This window comes from Fukomys damarensis, unplaced genomic scaffold, assembly GCF_012274545.1.
Source record: "Fukomys damarensis isolate Sample0158 unplaced genomic scaffold, DMR_v1.0_HiC HiC_scaffold_4, whole genome shotgun sequence".
Taxonomy (NCBI): Eukaryota; Metazoa; Chordata; class Mammalia; order Rodentia; family Bathyergidae; genus Fukomys; species Fukomys damarensis.
In genome coordinates, this window is record NW_022900916.1 from 37,449,326 (window position 1) to 37,471,427 (window position 22,102).

The 22,102-nt window shown below is 40.8% G+C and overlaps 1 protein-coding gene across 11 annotated transcripts in view; it reads right to left on the reverse strand.

The window, feature by feature from the left end:
- The window catches only part of Nrf1 (nuclear respiratory factor 1), a 135,767-nt gene that overhangs the window by 35,406 nt on the left and 78,259 nt on the right, over positions 1-22,102 (reverse strand). For all 11 annotated transcript variants that reach the window (XM_010633490.3, XM_019208855.2, XM_033757775.1 and 8 more), the window contains 4 exons: positions 10,183-10,341; positions 9,195-9,392; positions 8,715-8,816; positions 3,870-4,027 (listed from right to left, as the gene is read on the reverse strand). In XM_010633490.3, coding sequence (XP_010631792.1) covers positions 3,870-4,027; positions 8,715-8,816; positions 9,195-9,392; positions 10,183-10,341 — 617 coding nt within the window. The remainder of the gene's footprint in view (positions 1-3,869; positions 4,028-8,714; positions 8,817-9,194; positions 9,393-10,182; positions 10,342-22,102) is intronic.

The following is a 22,102-nucleotide window of genomic DNA, read 5'->3' on the forward strand; positions in this document are numbered from 1 at the left end:
AAAAAAAAAAAAAAAAAAAAAAATTACCAGCTGATCTTACAGGATCTAGCTATCATGAATTAATACAACATTTCCGGTCTGAATGAGACTTCATAGAAAAGAGAAAAGTGCAGACCCTGGACCACATGCTGGTAGTTTCCTGGGCAAGGCAAGTGAAAGCAGCTGTCAGGCCCTGACTTACAGTACCTGTAGATGGCTGTCTGTGCTAATCAGTCTATCAAGCTCTGAATATCGAGGAGTTATTTTCTTTAACCCCTATGGTATGAATGAAGAAAAGATGAGAACCAGCAACAACCTAGGACAATCTAGGATGCTCAGGGATAAGGGGCTTAATAGGAGTGGCCAGGCTGACTGGTGGATGAGGTTAGTTATTCCACCCTGTCAGAAGCCAGAGACCAGGCAGGATGGGTGGGCTTTTTTTGGTGGGGTTAAAGCAAGGGCCTTCACACTAAACTATATCTCCCGTACTTTTATTATGTTTTATTTTGAGACAAGATCTCACTAAGTCACCCAGGCTAAGCTTGAATCTGCAATCCTCCAGCCTTAGCTCTTAGGGGGCTGGGATTTCAGGCATGCGATGGTTATCTTATGTTAGGCTGCAAAGATGGTAAAAAGATATTAAATGTTCTTGATTTATCGCTATACAGTTTTTAGACAACAGTCATTTCCAAACTAGAGTGGTACTGGACATATTCAAGGACTGAATTTGAAGGAGGACCTGTTTAAGAGGGATTAAAAATCACTGATGCATAATTAAACTAAAACTTTGAAGACAAGCATGGTAACATACGCCTTTGATCCCAGCACTCTGCAAAGCTGAGGCAGAAGGAACACAAGTTCAAGCCCAGAGCCTGGGCAACTTAAGGAGACGTTGTCATAAAAAGGTGGTGGAATTGGTTCTACTGCCTGCCTTGCAAGCATAAGGACCTGAATTCGATCCCTGGTACCAAACAACAACAAAAACAAACAAACAAAGGGTGGAAGGTTGGTGATGTAGCAGTGTGAAGGCCCTGTTCCTTAGTACTACCAAGAAAACCAAAGGAAACTAAACCAAACTTCAAATTTATTGCTGTATGGCAACAAATAAATAATGGCATCACTTCCTTTACTCTTTGGTTGTTTGGGCTAAACAGCCTTTTTTTTTTTCTTTTTTTAAGGCTGTGATACTGTTTTTCATTTATTCACCTTGATTCTTTCTCTACTTCCTTCCTTCCTAAAATGCTCATTGATTCTTTACTTTGAAAACTAATTTACTTTTTAGCCCTTTGGGCTGTTCCTAAGCCAGGGTAGGCTAAGGCCATGAGCACCAGACCCTGTTCTCATTTGTTGCATGAAACACTTTAACAGCAGGGTTGAAAAATAGGTCTGTCCTGCATCTGTCCTGATCCCCTTCTCCCGTAAGGGTTGCGGCTGCAGGAGTCCCTCTGCCTTTCTAGCCCCCACCTGCCATCACATGCAGCTGGCCTCGCCCTTCTCACCCTGTGCCCACATCTGCTGTTTACAGTGCAGCAGATGTGCAGGTGGTCATTAGAGAGCCATGCTTGTTCCAGCTGCACCTGAAACAGAGAAGGCTGGCAGGTAGCAGGTTATGAAATAGCTTTGTTACTATAGGAACAAAGACCAGATTTCTCTGTGTATTTTCACTAAGATGACTTCCAACAAGGAACTCTATCGTGAGGCTGTGAGTACAGGGGATAAAAGGTTATACTGCAACCCACCCACAGAGAAACCATCATCAAGGGCTTGCCTTGAGTCCAGTTCACCTGACTGAGACCTTACTGTGGGGTATAGCTTGCTATAGGCTAGTCTCACCTGCTTGGCTCCGCTCCTTCAACACGGGCAGAAGCAGTAACACACCACTCCCCCAAGACTCACTGGGACATTGGACTATTTGATTGCAAACAGATTTCAACATCTCTTTACCCCTCCCCTTCATCCACGGTGAACCACATTCTCCTTCCTTTGAAGTAAACACTGTGGCCACCTCAGCTGCATCCGAGTTTGTTAACAAGTCCTCAGGGAATACAGTTACCCTTGCTGCTTGGGAAATAAGCCATCACAGCAAAGGGAGTCAGAATGGGCCTCAGATTTTCCACTATGTAGAAGGCTCCCAGGACACTGACGACTGAAAGCTCACTGGAACATGCAGGGTGCTGACTGGAAGGCTCAAGGTTTGCTGGTTTATAATGATGGCCTCTTAGGCCTACAGTCACAGTCACGGAGGTCAACAGGCTAGGAGGTTCTCACTTGAAACATGCTTTCAGGAAGTTTATCTGGGTTTTCTCTCAAAGGAAAGAGTAAGACCAAGCCAACATGTTAAGACTTACATGTTACTGAAAAGTGACATGGTTCAACAGGCTGAGAAGAAAGTGTTTGAATTCCAGGTTACTCAGGTAATTCTCAAAGGCCAAGGATGTTTGTGTGTGTTTCAGTCTTCTCTTGATGACCAATCACCAAATTCTGGCTATTATAGCTGGCAAAATCAGTCACTTTATCTCTAATTCTCACAACATCAGTTTCCAAGCCTTTTAGAGAAGTACACTTGGACTGTCTCTTCCTAGCAGATCTTATAATCACTTTTCAATATAATCAATTGTGAACAGACAGATCTTGAAATATATGACATCTAGCTATAATTTTTTCCTTGCTTTTGGTACCAGGGATCAGATTCAGGTCCTTGTACTTGCAAGGCAAGCAGCAGAACCACTGAGCTAAATCCCTGCCCTGTAGCCATAGTTTCTAAAGTACTAAATAGGAGCTGGACACCCTAATAAAGGTTTCATATTCATCATTTCATTAAATCTTTGTGTGATGAATATGAATATCAGTCTGGTAATAATAAGAAGGAAGCCAAGGCTCAGAGGTTACGTTTCCCAAGAGCAAAAGGCAAGTTGTGGAGCTGGAATTCAAAGAGAATTTATGTGACCTTGGGACCCTTTTCTCAACCACCACACTGTACAGCCCCATACAGTATGCTATTTGTACATAAAGCCATCAATGCTTTTCATCTACTCTAACCAATCTAAACTGAAGCTGGTTTTTATATTTTGGCAAAGTTGATTTCCCTGTCTGAACTTCTACAATGTTTAGACTGTACTACTACATGACTCAATAGGGAACTGCACTCTCATATTGTTTGACAGGTGTTTTACTGAAATCAGTCTCCCCAGTAAGAGCACGATTTCTCTAAGAGCAACGATTATGTGCTGAAGCACTCTCCCAAGCTTACCTAGTAGGGTGCTGCTGTGTCACAGAGATCAGTGAATAACAGCCGCCATGCATAACGATAGCAGCCTTTACTACACATCAGGTGCTGTCAAAGGGTCCCATAGGCAGTAACTTTTACAGTTCTCATAATACCCTGGCAAAGGCAGGTACAGCTATTATGCCCATTTTACAGATGAGGAAAGTGTGGATAATGAAACTTCAAATAAAATGCCCAAGGTCAACCACTTAGTGACACGGCTGGGCTTCAAGCTCAGGAAGCTTGGCTCCAAGGTCCACCCTCAACCATGACCAAAATGCCTGGGTTGGTTGAAAATAAAATTGTGTCAGAAAAAAGAGGAAGAATGATATGGGGATAATCTTTCCTATCAACAAGCAGTAGAAAAACCCAAGAGAAAACAATACAACTCCATTTTGGAAACTACCTCCTAATGGAGTATCCCATTCTGCAACTCCCTGCCTAAACAATCCTGGAGAGAAAAAAAAAATTCAATTTTTCTTGGTAAGGGCTTACTATAAACCAACCTAAAATATCTTACAGGCAGAGAGTGTTAGTTCCAAATGCCAACTGTATACGCTGAGGGACAGCACCTCTCTGCAAGGACAGACCCGCAACCCTCATATGCCCTGCTCCCTGCTTCCACCTGTTGAGCGCCATGGTGACGGTGGCTCCCTGTTGCATCTCCTGAGAAGCTGCCACTGCGGCCTCTGCCAAGGATGCCACTGCCTGGGTGGCCTCTGATGCCTGCGTTGTCTGGATGGTCATCTCACCTCCCTGTAATGTGGCCCAGTTTTGTTCCACCTGAAGTAGAAAGAACAAGATAGTCAAAAGTCACAGCCGAAAAAGGGTTATGATCTTAAAAATAGTAATCTTTATAATAAATTGCCATGCATTTAGCCAAGTAAACATATACTTTTAAAAACTGATTGATTGATTGCACGGGGGATCAAACTCGGGACCTTGAACTTGTGAGGCAGGCAGCAAATATATACTTTTAAATCAATATGACCTATGATTCAGAGACAGGGTTTTTAATATATTATTTTTTGTGTTAAAAAAGGGAGGGTAGTAGAATATATATTTGTGAGGCAGGTGGCGGAACCACTGAGCTAAATCCCCGGCCCTGTAGAATATATATTTGAATTTGCTTATATTTGCATAGAGGAAATTTTGGGATGCACACAAACACATTGCAAGTATTTCTTTGAGGTTAGATAGAAGACAGCTCTATAAACTTTCCACTGTATACTTTAAAAATATTATTGATTAAATATTAAGGATAAACTTTTGAATAGACAATACAAATAATTGTGCTTTTGCTACAAAAAAAAGTATGTGAAGTAGTATGTGTTAATTAGCTTGATTTAGCCATCCTAAATTGTATACATATTGTAAAATATTACGTTATACATGATAAATTCAAAGTGCACCAAAGGGAGTATAATGCTAGTACTTACTCCAGACTCTGCCCAAAGGGTCTACTACTGCTACCCATTTTCTTATATTTGCAGCAGTATTCTCTGTATATGCAAACATTCACACACACACACACACACACACACACACACACATTCCCCTTTCTGTTCCACTTTAACAAGAAAAATGACAGCATAGTCTACATACCTTTTATGCCTTGCCCCACTCCCACAATACATCTCCGAAATGATTCACTTTAGTAGAAAACTATTTCATTCATTCATGATCCATAATTGCTATAGAGCATAGCGTCATATAGAAACACCACAACTGACTTACCAGCCATCTTTTAATGGGCATTCAAGTGGTTTTAGTCTTTTGCTATTACCAACAATGCTGTGTGGAATATCCTTACATACCATTTCGTACAGGATATGTGAGTCTACCTATTTGTAGAATAAATTCGTAAAGGTAGAATTATAAATCAGTTATTTTGTATTTTGATTTTTGATGGAAACTGCCAAACTCAGCAATTTTTCTCCCTCCAGTGCAGGGGGTTAAAACCAGGAATTTATATATGTTGGATAAGAGTTCCAAAACTGAGCCACATCCCCAGCCCAACAAAATAAATATAAATGTAATTATTTTGGGGTGGTGCTGGGACTCAAACCCAGGGGCGTATGATATATATTTATGTATGTATGTCATATGTGTATAGCACAAAAATGCTTTTTTGTACCGGGGATTAAACTTAGGACCTTGCGCTTGCAAGGCAGGCGCAGTGCCATTGAGCTAAATCCCCAGCTCCAAATGCTTTCTTTTTAATGGGCGAGGAATTACGAAGAAACCAAACTAAAAAACTAAATTTTCTGGTAATAGAGTAAATGAGAAGCCAGCTTTGTTAGAGCTAGCAGAGGATTTCTGAACCTTGGCAGCATTAACATTTTGGGCCTGACCACCATTGTGGGGGCTATCCTCTGCATCACAGGATGTCTACTAACATGCCTGGCTCTTACCCACTAGATGCCATAGCATCTCCTTTGTCATGACAATCAAAAATATCTCTAGATATTGTGCCGAGTGTAGTGGCACACACCTACAATCCCAGAACTTGGGAGGCTGAGGCAGGAGGATAACTTTGAGTTCAAGGCCAGCCTGGGCTACATATTGAGTTCAAGCCTGACTTTCATAACAAGATCTTGTCTCAAAAATAAAAAAATCAAAACAAACAAAAACCCAAAAATATTCTTTCTGGCCCTGAGTTGTGAACCATTGATTTTTAGTACAATTCGTAGAAGAGAGATCTCTCAGTTCTAATCCTCCCCTCAAAAACAAAATGCAGTAGGACAGTGTAGACAGTTTCTATTCAGAGGTACGGGAGGTAATAAATCTGCTTGTCAGGATGTTAGTGGTGCTTCCTGGGGCTCTACTGTCCCTGCTTCATAATGCTGGGCTCAGTGAGTGCTTATCTTGTACCTGTCTACTACTGTTTCCCAAAGAAAGTGCCAAAAGCTCTAGGAGAGATGCTTAAAATACCTCTTGCTTTGGTTCAATTATCATCCTAAGATTATGATAATGCTTCTAATTATCATAGATATATCATGAGACATTCTTTTGAGATCCCTTAGTATGTGCCCTGGGTTTTCCTAGGAACAGGATGGTGCCAGCAAGTTTTCATGGCTCTTCACTACAGAGAGGTACAAAGTGACCCATTTAGGAACTTCCTAAACTCTTGATTCCAAGGTGTGAGCTCACTTCTCCAGTAAGCTTTGTTGTCAACAATCCCACTTTGAAAAACAAAAACAAAAGAGCTGGGCTTGGTGGTGCACGCCTGTAAACGCAGCACTTGGGAGGCTGAGACAGGAGGATCACTGGGAGTTCAAGACCAGCCTGGGCTACATAGTGAGTTCCAGGTCAGACTCAACTACATAGTGGGACCCTGTTTCAAAAAACCAAACCAAACCAAACCAAACAAAACAAAAACAATCCCACTTTGAACAGCAAGCTACACTATCAATTTTTAGCTGGCCAGTCATTCCACACAAAAACAAAGAGGCAGAAGGATCACTGTGAGTTTGAGGCCAGCCTCAGCTACACAGTGAGACCCTGTCTCAAAAGAAACAAAAACAAATACTGAAAATCCAAAAACCAAAACCAGAAACAGCTGCATCATATACTGCTACTGAACAGTCTTCCTCTTTCTTGATCCAGCCTCACTTGTAGCAATCACACTGCTGCTCTCTCCCCTGAGCTGGGCTCAGGGCAGCTCACCATACTCCAATGGCAGAAATTCAGCATACGTACATTTCACCATGACTGCAGTTGTAACTGAAATTATATGGCATGAGATTAATGGGGATGATGGTAGATGGTGGGAAGAAAAAAGAAATAGAAGAGAAATATGGCAGGTGATAAGTAAGTTAGCTTCAGTTCTTTCATCCATTTAGCATTTTTCTGTCTTGGAATCTCAGCACCTTGACTGTGCTGCTTGAGTTCCTGCTGCTCTCAATTCCCATCTATTGGGAGCTACTGTGTGGTTATCTATGCCTGGATGTCACCATGTCCCAAAGAAAGGGCCACGGGGACAGTGGCAGTAACTGAAGATATCCCGTTAGCTTCTCTGTATTTGTGGGAGACTCACTATAGAGGCCATTCAAATTAGCTACAGAGAGTACTGTGGCCATTCCATGCTTTGTAACTCAGTGCATGGAATGTACCTCTGCCTTTGCTAGACAAAGCTCCCATCCCTGCATCCTTTGCTTTTCTAGTTACTCTCCTCATCCAAGCTCAGGTGCTGCTCCTCTAGGAAGTGTTACCTGAGACTGCCACTGCCCTACAGTCTAAGACTGGGGCCTCTCTTCTCTGAGTGCCCTGGGCTTGCTGCTAGACCCTTAGCTCAGTGCCATGCTTCTCTGTGGAGTTTCTTTTCCCCACTGCCTGCTTGTATGCTCCTCACAGGTGAGGGCAAGCTTTACTGTCCTGTACCTAAGTATTTCCAGTGCCTCGCTTGGAGTGCCACCCATGTTCACTGCATGGACAGAACATATTCCTTTATTTTCCTATTTGTTTTTCAGCCTATATATAGTCCAGCTAAACTGATATTCCTTAAAAAAAAAAAAAAAAACCACTCACTGAAATGACTTGTGCAATTTCAAAACTGTTACATGTGTGATAGTTCTGATTAAGGCACTTGTGTCTAATTTGATGTTGTATTTCTTCCAGCAAAATCATATAGCATTATGTTATGACAGCATTCTATTTTGATTTTTCTGGCCCTCAATGCACTTAATATTACCTGGTGGTCCTAACAGAGGACAGAATAAGTTTTCATACTATTTGCATTTTAACATATGTCATGAAAATAAAAGTTAATGAATTAATTTATGTAGTGTTAGAGGCAAAACCCAGTGCTTTGTGGCCCAAGTGAGCCTCCCTTCTTAATATCACACACAGCTAGGGTATATTTTAAAGTCAACATGCAGGGGCCGGGAATTTAGCTCAGTGGTTCCAGCACCCGCCTCACAAGCTCAAGGACCTGGATTCGATTCCACAAACCACAAAACAAACAAACAAACAAACCATAAAGTCAACATGCATAAATTATTCCCTATTTATAAAAAACACCTTTCCTTGTCCAATTCTAAATGTTTATGTAATTTGTACTTCTCCCTAGTTAACTTTAAACTGTTAAAGACTGCAGAATTTTTTATTTCTTTGCAACTACTTAGGTTATTTCATACTTTCTGCAAACCAGACCCTCAAATGATCCTTCTCACAGAAAAATGTTAGAAAGATAATCCTTTCTAGTTTATTAAACAAAATGCTGTATCACAAATATAAAACTAGTAATCCCCACTAGTTGGATTTCAGGGACAGTGGTTCATGAATTTTAATGTTAGAATGCACACACATAGCAGATGATTCTCTAAATTGTCATGGCACGATGTCAAAAAGGTTTAAATAATATAATGCTATATATTTAAAGGCTACACCTTCATCTTCTGGATTTTCAATTCTCACCCACCCATTCATCTAGGTATTTAAATAGATGGAGACAGAATGTTTTTCTTACCTCTCCATCAGCCACAGCAGAATAATTCACCTGCGCAACAGTGACCGTGGTTGGCAATTCTGAAGCATCAGCCAATGTGGCTACTGTTGCCCCTGTGCCAACCTAAAGAGAGCCATGGAAAGTGGTCAGTTTCTGTGGATGGGCCTCTGCCTTGCTACTCAGACACTAAGATGCACTGGACACCAAATTCAGCAGAGACAGAAGTATCTGGTGATTCGGAATAAGTTAGAGTTCAAGGCCAGCCTGAATTACATAGTGAGATCCTGTCTCAAAAAATGCTTTGTTTTGAAAATATCAAGGAAAGTTGTTCCTAACTCTGAATTTAGTAAAATGCAAACAATTTACAATATTGTTCAAGAGTCAGTTTTAGGTAAGGAACCTAGGGGAGCTGAATAAAGCTCAAACAAGAGTTGGCACAGGACAACTTTGTCCAGTTGCGGGTGAGAACCCAGCTCTCCAGAAACCATCAGGTTTACTCACCTGGATAAGTGAGACGGTACCATCTGGGTTGCTAAAGGTCTGCACTACAGTCTGTGATGGTACAAGGTGGGCTATACTGTGTGTGGTGGTGGCCTGTGTTTGTGTTTGCTGATCTTCGAAAGCATACAAGAGATCTTCCCGCCCATGCTGTTTGTAACAGTTTTTAACTATGGTCCGTAAAGCCTGGGTCCATGAAACCTGTCACAAAAACATGGGAAAAGTACATTAGGCCACAAAGATTCGGTCCCACTGTGGAATAACCACCTGTCTACTCATCAAGCCAAATCAAACCACATGTACAGTAAACCCTCCCAGGATTATTTCCCACAGACTGATTTTTGCACAAAGAAACTGAGAACCAAGTACCAAAGAAGGATTCCCATGGATTTTCTTCCTCATCAATGTTTGGTTTAACTTTGGGGTTTTATATTCTGTTCCAATCTGAGGTCAAACTTAGGTTTCTCACAAAAGAAGATTACTCTGGCCAAGAATTGTATATATTATACTTTCTGCCAAATAAAAACATGCAGAAAAAGAAGGGATGTTATCAGGTCTAGTCTTTCTTTTCAGTTTCCTTATTAGCAGACTCACTTTGTAGACATCATACCTCTCTAATACCATATTTATATTTTTGGACAGTGATTCTTGCCAATCAGAAATAAGGACATTTTAAAGTTTTGAAGTGATGAATACTTTCACTTGGGAGTTTCTTTGGTTTTCACAAGATCTTATAAAATTAAAGTTGTTCCAAAAAGCAACTAGGAAGACAAAGTATAAATTCACAGGCCTATCCTTGTCTTCTGTGTGTGATGGAGTGATGAAGGGGAATAACTGCAAGTCAGAGAACATTAAACTTCTTTGGAGGAAAAGTTGGACTGATACACAAATGTTTTCAGTCTTTTCAGTATAAGAAGTAGAAATAACAAAACTTGAAGCAACTGGTTCAGGATGGAAGAGCAATGGGCAGCACAGGCCAGAGGAAGCTCACCCTCTGCTTCTGCTCTTCTGTGCGGACATCACTTCTCACATTTGCCCAGGGGATGTCTTCAGGCCACCAGATGGGTTTGCAGCTTTCTTTCCCCCAGCCTGGTTTTCCCCGACCTGTAGAGTACTTGAGCATCTCTGGGATAAATGCCCGAAGCTGGGCCTAGAAGAGAAGAGCGTGACATCAGTATTCATGAAGTACATCAGGGAGTGTGTATATGTCCCCTACCAAATTCTAAGATTATGAAATAGAGTATCTTCCTGCTGGGTCCCAGAGAACTCCAAATATGACAGCTAAGAAAGAAGCCACTGTTTTCCAAGGGTTGCTACAGCTCCCTGGCTGATGGAGAGGTACACATATGTTGGTAAAGGGCACCTTAAGCTACATTTTGTAGACTTGCTCCTAAAAAGGCAAGAATATCTACCCCTAGGTTTGATTTCTGCCTTCTAAGATATTACTGGCATTACAGCTTATTTCCCTTCTATAATTTCCATGCATTAAAAGTGACTAAGTCAAGGTATTTTTAACATTGTTCTGGGTGTAGTAATCAATGCAATCAAAGAAGAGCAGAGTAAGAGGTGAGGAGCAATTGCTTCTGGGCCTTTTGGCTAAGATCAAGTGAAGAGGTGAGGAACAAGTCACATCATCACTAGTTAAAGATGAAGTGATTGTATGTCTGGCAAACCCCAGAGAATCAAATGAAAAACTACTACAAACAACAAGACAGTTCAGTAAGAAGGATGATTATAAAATACAGAAAAATATTTTCTACTGAATAAAATGAAGGAAACCTCTTAATACTCTTTTAGAAAGTTTTTAATAAGCTAGGCTATTGTCCATGAATCTCATCTATAGATAGAGGTAAGTTTCTGACTTTAAGTGCACTATGGATTTCTTTCAGATTATTTTACAAATCAAATTCAAACCAAACAGGTTTTAAACCATAGTCAGCTATCATTCTTTTTTTATTTCCTGGCATAGAGACTGTGCTCTGAGTATGTGCTGGGGGAGAAAGGGGTCTACTTTGCAAGTATTTTTTATCACTGATGATAATTTTTTGCAAGAAAAGCAATTCACTAGGTTATAATCTTAGAACTCCTCCCAGGCTACTGCCCTCATTTTAACTTCGTGGTCTATAACACTAATGCATGGAGAGTGGTATCCACCAACGACAATCTGCTGTGCCTTGCAGTGCAAAATGACAGAGATGGGCCATTCTGAGAATGAGACAGACTCAGGGACCTGGTGTGTGCGCTTTCTCTCTCTCCTTCCCTCTGTCCCTCACTTCCTCCCTCATCTATCTATCTATCTATCTATCTATCTATCTATCTATCTCTATCTATCTATCTATCTATCTATCTATCTATCTATCTATCTATCTATCTGGAATACTCACAATAAAAAAATAAAAGGAATACTTCATTCATGAGAGAAGGTACATGGCAATGCTTTAATATTGAAGATCATATCCGACTATCAGGTGTTCTTAAAATTCTTACTATAACAAGTACTGAATATTATTTTACCTTAAGATGAAACAAATTGTTACATAACAGAGGTCACTAATACGTACCTAATAAAGACAGGTCTAGTTGACAGTATTTACAATGAAGTCTACTACTTTACCTCTCTTAGTGTCTTGCAAATAGGTTCCTGCCTGCAGGACATGATATAATATATTCCACATAGGCTGGCTCTGCTGCATCAAGTAGCAGGTGAATAGAAATATATCCATCTGCACACCATTGCTATCAGCTGGCTCATGAGGTCATTTCTACAGTTATTTTAAGAAAGTACATCTCAAAGTCATTTTTCCCTTCTTGGGAGCTGTCTTTTTGTAGCTTCAGATATAAAGTGCCAGAAAAAGGATTAATATAGACAGTATTTTAATTTCTTCATATAATCTCTAAAAAGAAGAGTTCTAAATACCTACTCCTAGGAGAGCAGGAGAAGTCTGTCTCTAACCCTATTCTAAAGTATCTGGGAAGCATGCAATGGGAAGGCTACGAGGCTGGCCATCTACTCAAGTCCAACTGGACTCTGCCTACTTGCACCAACAGTTGCTTACACTCCACGGTTTCAGGTCACGGACACTGATTGTGGCCACCTTTCACGCTCAGTCTTGCTTTGACCTTTGTGTACCAGGCTTTCCACCAAGTTTCACTGTTTCCTTGACTTTAAACCACCACCCTTTTCTCCAACCATGTATCTTCTTTGTTGTGTTTCTGTCAGTAGACACCCACATCCTTTCCCTATTTATCTTTACCTTATGCCTTCAACACTCACTGTAAGTTCAATTCCTCCTTCTCTGTCTGGGGTGTCCATTCCTTCTTCAATCCCACCTCACCCTCTACTACCTAGCCTAAGTGCAGTGTGTCTTCTTTTTTTATTAGTTTTTTGAGACAGGGTCTCACTTTACAGTTCAGGCTGGTCCCGAACTCATTATGCAGCTGAAGTATGTCTTCTACTTGGCTTTCTTGTTCAGTTCCAAGTTCTCTCATCCCTCTCTCATCCCATATATCCTCACTAGACAGGTTTTCCTTAATGCTACAGAGAAAAATCCAATGCTAATAAGATAAAATAAAATTCAAATGGACTTTAACTCCTAGCAACTCAACTAGAACTCTTTGTCCAGCTTTTTAGTCCCACAATAATGCAGCCTCACACTCCACTCAGTCCTCACTAATCTCCAGCCACCTTGTCATCTGGTTAGTCTCCACGCTGTTGTCACTGTCTTCTAAACTGCTGAGCTCATTCCTGCTTCTCTGTCTATGGATTTCTTCCATCATTGGACTACTTCCTCGTGCTACTTTTCCAATGCTACCACTCTTTAATGCCCAGCAAATCCTATCTTTTTGAAATACACACAATTCTCTCACTCCTTCTCATTTTGTAGGACCTTGCTATGTAGCCAAGGCCTTGAACTCACAAACCTCCCGCTTTAGCTTTCTGTGTTGGGATCACCACACTCAGCTAGTGGCAATTTTACTGACTCAGCTCTTTGCATCAAGATGAGCACAGGCTCTAGACTCACTTGATTGTGAATCCCAACTCTTTAAATATTAATTTTCTAATCTTCAAAATAGTAATGAAAACGGCAAACACACAGGGTCAACTGAAAGAATTAGCGATTACTGATATACATTGCAATGAATTTGCAGCAGTTTTATTACCACTTTAGTCATCGGCCATCTTTCCTCAGCAACTCCTTCAGCAATCTTTCTGTGTTAAAATTGTAAAGCTTAACTTATACACATTCTTACAGGGACTATTATCTCCCCCTGCCCCAGCACTGGGGACTGAACCCAGAGCTTTTCAACTGAACTACATCCTCAGCCCTTTTTATTTACTTTGAGACAAAGTCTTAATGAGTTGCCCAGGCTGAGCTTGAAATCATGATCCTCCTGCCTCAGTCTCTGGGTGCTGGGACTGTAGGTGTGTGCTATCACACACATCTGGAACTATTATCATTTATAAAGATGTATCACAGCGAATTGGCAACTAATAATTCTGATTTTATAGGAGAAAAAAAAACTAGGGAAAAACAGAAACAAAGCTTTTGTGCATAGGGAGGGGAAGAGGCTTGAGGGGAAGGAGAGCATGGGGAAAAAAGGAACAAGGATGTACCAATGTGTAAGTGCAAATTCTTTATAATGACTGTTATTGCTATGTATGCCTAAAGTGTATCAATAAATATTGTGCTATTAAAAAATGAAACCAAACAAACAAAAACTTTAAGAACAAAATATGGTAAAAACGGCAAAGTTTAGGCAGGCAGGTGTGGTTCACTGGTTAAGCACCTGCCAGCCCTGTCAACTCCCAACTCAACAAATAAATAAGATTAAATAGAAAACCAAACCTATGCTTTTTTTTTAAAACAAAAGTTGTATCAAGCTACTCTCCTAATCTATTAAATAAAATATATAACTCTTTCAAATGCAGAGGATTCAGTAACCTAGTTCTAATCCAACACAGTGTGATCCCTTGACAAAAAGATAAACGAGGCTTTATCTTTCCTTTTTTGAAAAATGTATATTTATTTTATGGTGCTGGGGATTGAACTTGGGGCCTTCACTCTGAGCTACATCTTTGGCCCCTTTGTGTTTTTAATTTTGAGACAAGGTCTTGCTAAATTGCTCAGACTGGGGTTTGAACTTGTGACTGACTATGTTTCATTTCATTAGAGTTAGGATTATGGGCATGCACCACCACCACATGCACCTAGTTGAGATTTTATCTTTTAATTGAGGAAATTAAGACATCTTCTTTATCAATTAAAAGAAATAGGTGATTTCTGGAAATGGTTTTCTGATACTGAAGATACTATAACATATATGAATATAGTTATCCTTAGTTTTTCAAGAATAAAGCAGGGGCAGGAGAGGAATGAATTTACATGAATCTATGTATAGAGTTGAGAATGAGAAATAAAGAGCCAGGCATGGTGGTGCATGCCTGTAATACTAGCACCTGGGAAGCTGGGGCTGGGGGATCACAGAAAGGCCCGTCTGGACTACAGGACTTGAAGACCAGCCTGAATTATATAATGAGACTGTCATAAAATGAGAGAAAATAAAATAAAATTTATTTTAAAAAAAAACTAACGTGAATAAATTCCATGGATTATTCCTTTAAAAAAAATGAGAGTGAGAGAGAAGATATGAATATAAATGAGAAAAAAAGAATGCCAGAACCAAGAAGGAACCAGCAGTCTGGGCTAACTCCTTACACTGGGGAAGCAAGCTGTCACCAATTCACTACCAATAAACAGGTAGTTTAAGTGACTTATTTTCTAGCTCTTGAGCATTAAAAAAAAATACAAGCAGGCCAGGGATTTAGCTCAGTGGTTCTGCTGGCTGCCTTGCAAGTGCAAGGATCCTGGTACCCGCCCCCCACCAAAACAAAACATACAAGCAGATTAGTAATGAAAACTGTCAGAAAACGTTACTCAAGCATAACCATGAGTAGAGAAAAGACAGCACTAATAAACATCTCAAACTTCTTAATTTGCTAAAAATCTCTGGATGAGAAATATTTCAAAGCTCCAAGAAGATCCTAGGGCTAATGTGAGAGGCAGGAGAAATGGAAGCAACAAAATGGAGAGGGACTTCTTCATGGAAAAAGTCAACAAGTTAAAAAATGGAACTGGAGTGAAATTAGCTGCTGATGTACAAGTTCTAGTTCAGAGTCAAATCTTAGCCTCTCACAGTGTCAATTAGCAAGTATACAAAATTTGTCATTATATTAAGAGTTCAAGAGATTTTTCCAGTAGAAGTTCATTTTTCAAGTCTATATGTTTTGGAAGCAGATTTTAAAAAAACTTTTAAATGCACAGAGGCAATCTGGCTTCACTGAAATAGATTATTTCCAACAGCAGACTTTTATAATATCTCAGATATATACTGCTAAAGCCAAAGAAACTATTAATAAGCGTGAAATTAGCTGTCTGGCAGAGAAAGTGTTAAGTGGTTCCTTTCCAGAATTCAGTACTGTGTCCTCATTACCACTTGGATTAATTACTGGTCCTAGAGAGTTTTGGAAACCAAAGCTTCTCAATGTGCTTGTTAAGGAGGGTTTGTCTTTAATCCGCAGGGAGACAATCAACAAGATCAGCAAAGGTAAAGACTAACTTCTCAGGCTATCTTTTAATTGGGCAGGAATAAGCTTTCTTGGGTGCTCTTACTCTGATTTAGGGCTGTGTGTGGGCCTAAATTGCTCAAGCTTGGTCAGTAAGTCCATTCCAAACTAGTAGAGTAGAAAATACTACTTTTCTAGTGCATAATCAGCAAAGAAAAGGACATCAATTTACCGTTGATTGCAGTAAAGTTTATGTGGATGGTTTTAAAGTAAAAGATTTACTAAAACTCTAAAAAGCCTAATCCAGGGGCTGGAGGTGTAGCTCAGAGGTACAGCACTTGCCTAGTATGTGTGAGGGCCTGGGTTTGATCCCCAGCACTGTACACAAACACACACACAAAAGACCTTATCTAACCAAAATGAAACAGTAACAATTCTTACTATGCTAGGGATCGATCACTTTTTAATTCTTTACTGTCCAACAATTTTTATCCTTAAACATTCCTGAACGCTCCTCTCTCCCATTATCTTTGCTTTGCATGTATATGAGTTCAGGGATTTTGAGGTAGCTGGTGTCCATTTAAGCTTAATTACCAAGGTTTTTAAAAAGAAACATCTCCCAATTCCAACTGATACTGAAGAGGTCAGAGAAGGAAGAAGTCAGGTCCCAGCAATTTCTGCGTTATACACCCATGGATTCAACCAACACAGATCAAAAATATTAGGAAAAGAAATTCCATCTGTATTAAATATGTACAGATTTTCTTGTGACAATCTTAAATAATAGCAATTTGCATAGAATTTACACTGTATTAGGTATTACATGCAGAGATGAATTACAGCATGAGAATATGTGTATAGACTTTATGCAACTGCTACGCCAGAGACTTAACACATTCTTGACAGCTTGAACCACCAGTGGTATGTGCACAACTGTCCCATGCCACCTGATCAGACAGTCATGGATGTATCACCGATGATTCAGACACTCTCGGCAGTGAAACATATGAATTATGTTCCTGGCATGACTATATTATAGATAGATTATAACAACTACAGATTTTGGTATCTTGTAGGAGGTACTGGAACAAATCCTTCACAGATACTGAGAAGCAACTCTACAATACATTTAAAGAGAAAGTAGTGGAAATCAAACCATGTTGAAAGGTTAAGTTTTCTATAACCTACAGGAAAATAGCAATGTGGCAAGGAAGAAAAACTGGAAATTTTTTAGACTGTGGTACTGTTATCTTACTTTAAACTTACGTACTTTCAGGTTGACAGACCTGAATTATTCAAATAGGTATTTAAACTATTTGAACTATTCAAATAGGTATTTAAAGGAGATCAGAGAGCAAAACAAAAACGATTTCTCTGCTCACTCTCTGGACTTACTCATACCACAAATCTCTGTTCACAGAGATGATGAAGATGACTATCCTATCAGAAGCACTGTTCCCTACAACAGCCATCAGGAACACAGGCTTCTCTCAATCTCATTTTCCCAAAAAACACATTCCCACAGGAAATGTGAGAAGTGGAAGTCTGGGAGGAAAGTTAAATGCAAATCAGAGTGAGTGAATTTGGGACCAGCCAATGAAGACACTCAGTGTCAATGGAATCACACAATGTCCATGCCAGTCACCTAGAGACACTCATTGAGAGCCTTCTTCAGACTCCTCTCTCAGGCTGCAAAGTCTGTTTCTTTTCTTTACACTTCACTGACCTATCAAAGGGTCACCCTCTGAATAATCAAAATGCTTTTAAGGCTCTGTCTTTGTGCAGGAGCCTCAGATTGGGCAGTTTTTGTTAGCTTATCCTAGTGGTACTCTTTTGTATAAAAATGCCCATTGTACAGATGAAGGCAAAGGCCTCTGTGCTGCCCATCCTACCCCAGGCCAATCTTTTGTTTAGGGCAGCAGCATGATAAACATTCTTGCTTAAGGGCCAGAGTGTGAATTTACAGGAATATACGTTGGAAAGGCACAGTTATATGTGACTAATGAGAAATACAAGCAGTATCATACTGTACATATTTTACAACTGCTTTTTCCACTCAACATTTTGTCACAGACTTTCTCACAGTAGTACAACTACAATAATCACCTTTTGTCAAACAGCTGCCTGGTATCTATGGTAAAGGATTTCTGTTTTTAATATTTTCCTACTGGTAAACATGTTGTTTATGGTTTTCTGTGCTTGCAAACAGTGCCTGTATGTGCTTCTTTATGCACAGTGGATTTGCTGGTTAAATGGAGGGCATATGCATTCAACATGTCAACAGATACTGCCAGGCTATCCTCCAGAAAAGACTGTCAATCTCTCATTTCTACCTCTCATTAGCCCCTGCTAACCTCTATTCTATTCTGTCTCTACAATTTGCCATTCTAGATACCTCACAGAAGCAGAATCAGACTGTATTTTCCTTTTGTGTCTTGCTTATTTTACTTAGCATAATGTTTTCTACTCCTTGGAAGAAGAGGCCAGGCCTTAGCTTTTCCAAACAAAACAAAATCCTCAAAGAATGAAAACTACTAACTGACTGAATGTTTTCCAAGTAAAACGGGTCAAGCCTCATGAGCAACTTCCTCTTAATGAAAGTTTCTGAAGGTTCCCCCAAAGTGGTAAGGAATTACTACCCCATTGCATCATCACGCTGAGGGAACTGTAAAGCAATAAGACTGCCCCAGTGAGAGTAAAAGGAGAATGGCAACTTCATGAGATACGGGGAAAAGAAAGGAGAAGGGACAGAGGAGATGATTTTAGCCAATAATACCAGTGGGTCTTTCCAGAGATGATTCTTCTTTAACAGTTGCTTGGATCTTTTCTAATACTGATCCCAACAAGATTTACAACCTCCAAGAACGAGAAATCCAGTATGGTAAAGACTGATTTTCCATGAGCAATATCCTATCACTGTGAGGCTCCTCAAGAAACCACATGGCTCCTTCGACCCAGAGTGCACTGGAGAGTCAGCACTGCGGGTGTCACCCGGAAAGGCAGCAGTGCAGGGCCCCTCACCTCTACCAATGCGCAGTCCACATCTCAGCATGACCCCAGGGCTTCCTGCACTATACTGACTTAGCCCACCATGTGGCCCAGGATGGAGCGTCCCAGAAAATTCTGTTAGCCGGACTTTCAAAATCTCTGAAAATGTGACTTGACTGTTTCCTTCTGAAGACACAGAACCTATCACAAATAATAATTTCTGCTAGTAAGCTCTCAACCTCTTCCAGTTCTTACGGTGGGGAGAGAGATGGGGGATATAGGTAGGGTTCCAGCCTCTATTCTTTTTTGTGGGGGTGGGGGATCAAACTCAGGATCTTATGCTTGCAAGGCAGGTTTGGCGCCCTATTCTTTGTTTTTTGGGTTGTTTGTTTGAGACAAGGTTTCCCTATGCAGTTCAGGCTGGCCTTGAACTCATTATGTAGAGCAGGCTGGCTCCAACTTGCAATGATCCTCCTGCCTGAAGCTTCTTACGTGCTGGGTGGTGTAGGAGACTGCCACCACACCCAGCTCCAGCCATTATTCTTGAAGGGGCCTAAAGTTTTCATTTTATCACTAAAAATAGTGTAAGGCAGTGATGGTGAACTGTTTAGAGCTTTCAATGTCACAAACAGCCCACTGCAGCACTACTGCCATAGGTTTACCACTACTGTAATAGAACTCTGTGGTCTTTTATTCGTTTTAGCCACAAGAAAAGAGGTTATCAGAATTACGATATATTTATCACAGTAAAAACCAAAGCTTTTCAGGTAAAGCAGCTTACTTACTAATAAAGAATTATACTTCTGCAAAAGAAAACAGAAAACAGAAAACACAAAAACCAAGGCCAAAATAAAACAATCATAAAAATTCTACAGAAGTGCTTCCTTTTTTTTTTTTTTTTTTTTTTTTTTTTTTTTTTTTTTTTGCTTGTTTGTTTTTTGGTATTAGGGATCAAACTCCTACAGGAGTGCTTCTAAGTGAAAAGAGCAGTTAGTTCTGTCAGAAGTTCAGATACTCTGATCTGTGTAATTTCTGTCTATGGAAGAGATTACGGGGGTGTTCACACCTATAATCCCAGCACTCTGGGAGGCTGAGACAGGGGAATCCCAAGTTTGAGCTCACAGTGGGCAATCAGCAATACCCTGTCTAAAAATTTAAAAAGGCAGGGAGTGTAGCTCAATACAAAGGTTGCGGCTTTAATCCCTAGTACTGCAGGAGGAATAAAATTTCAAGATTAGTCTAGTTTGGCCTTAAACTATAGGGCCCAGGCTGGTCTCAAACTCAGAGATCCTCCTGCCTCAGCCTCCCAAATGCTGAGATTACAGGTATGTACCATCATAGCCAGCTTAGCTTTGTATTTATAAAATGTAGTATTACTTCATATGAAGTTGCTGCTGCAGACCTAATAAGGAAGAAAAGTGTCCCCATCATGAACAGCACCATCACTGTCAGTACTGAGTGAACACCTGCTCAGGACACTTACACTGAATTCACTTTTGCTTTGATTCTTAGGTGATTTACTGACTAGATACTAATGTTTAGATGAAAAGTGGTTTCAGGTGTTGGCCTTCTGTATTGAACAGGAGAAAATAATAAAAAATAAGTCCCAGCCCTCAAATTCTACTGGCAATACAGGTCACAAACAAGCATAAATGTTAATAAATGAAATCATTTCAGGTAGTGAGTGATAAGTGATATCCAGACAATAATACTAAGACCTTTGGTGACTTGAGGGAGGAGAAAGCTTCATTAGATGGGATAATCAAGAAAGGCTTGAGCTGGGGAAGGTGGCACATGCCTGTGAGCCCAAGTACTGAAGGGGGGGAAGCAGGAGGACCAAGGGTTCAAGGCCAATCTGGACTGCATACATAGTAAGACCCTGTCTCAACCAAACCAAACCAAACCAAAATTGGCTGTCTTGGGGACTTTGCATAAGATATAGTCAACTACACAAAGACCCAACAGAACCATATTTTAGGCAAAAGCAATAGCAAAAGTCAAAGCATGGAGCTGGGGTGTTTGAGAAAGACATTGTGCTATAGCTCAGTGACAGGGTGGAGACAGATGAGTTTAGAGGAGGCCAGATTATGTTTTGTTTTCTGAGACAGGGTCTTGCAATGCTCAGGCTGGCCTAGAACTCATGGTGATTCTCCTGCCTCAGCCTCCCTAGTGCTGCAATTACATGTGTGTGCCATGATGCCTGGCTGGAAAAGGCCAGATTATCCAGGACATCCAAGGGTCTGAGCACAGGTGGTGGCAGAGAGGACTGGTACTGAGACAGTCAACAGGAGTGGTGCTAAGGCCAGGATCAGTATGCTGATGCAGCTGAGAAAACAGTCAGCTGCCAGTGAATGGAGGGGAGAGGGCAGGAATAGGTATTACTCCTGTTCTGGTACTTGAGCAACCAGACAGATGGTGGTGACATCAAGTGACATGAGGAACAAAAGGGAAGGAACAGAGTGGGAGCGGAGAGCAGGGACAACCAAAGGTTCTGTTCTGAGTGTGCTGGCTACTGGACAGCTCAGTGTTTATAAATTGGGCGCAGTGGCACAGAAAGAACAGAAAGCCCACAAGACAAGGCCACTTGGAGAGGAACTAGGGACAGAGAAGACAGCTAAGGCCTGGGCTCTGGGACACACCAAGAGTGAACAGGCGAAATGAGCAATGGGGGCCCTAAAAAGTACTGAGAAGTGGCAGCCAGTAAGGTAGGAGGATGTTCAGGAGTGTGGGGTCACGGAGAATGAAAGAAGGAAATGTTTCAAGCTGGGTGTGGTGGCGCACACCTGTAATCCCAGCACACATGAGGCTGAGGCAGGAGGATCACTGTGAGTTCAAGGCCAACCTGAACTACATAGTGAGACCCTGTCTCAAAAAAACAAAAAAATAAAAAAGAAGTTTTAAGAAGGAAGGAGTAACTGAGTTAAATACTGCTGAAAGACCCAAGAAGGGGTGGGAATTTAGCTCAGTGGTTCTGGGGCCTGCCTCGCAAGCGCAAGGGCCTGAGTTCGATCCCCAGTACCAAAAAAAAAAAAAAAAAAAAAAAAAATGCCAGGCATGGTGGCACATGCCTGTAATCCCAGCATTGGGGAGGCTAAGGCAGGAGGATCACTGTGAGTTCGAGACCAGCCTGGGGTACACAGTACGTTCCAGAGCAGTCTGAACTACATAGTGAGACCCTGTCTCAAAAAAACAAAACAAAACAAAAAAGACCCAATAAGACAAGGAAAGAAAACAGACAACTGAATTTAGCAAGGTAGAAGTACATTAATAGGGGCCAAGGATTTAGCTCAGTGGTTCTGCTGCCTGCCTCGCAAGCACAAGGACCCAAGTTCAATCCCTGGTACCAAAAAAAAAAAAA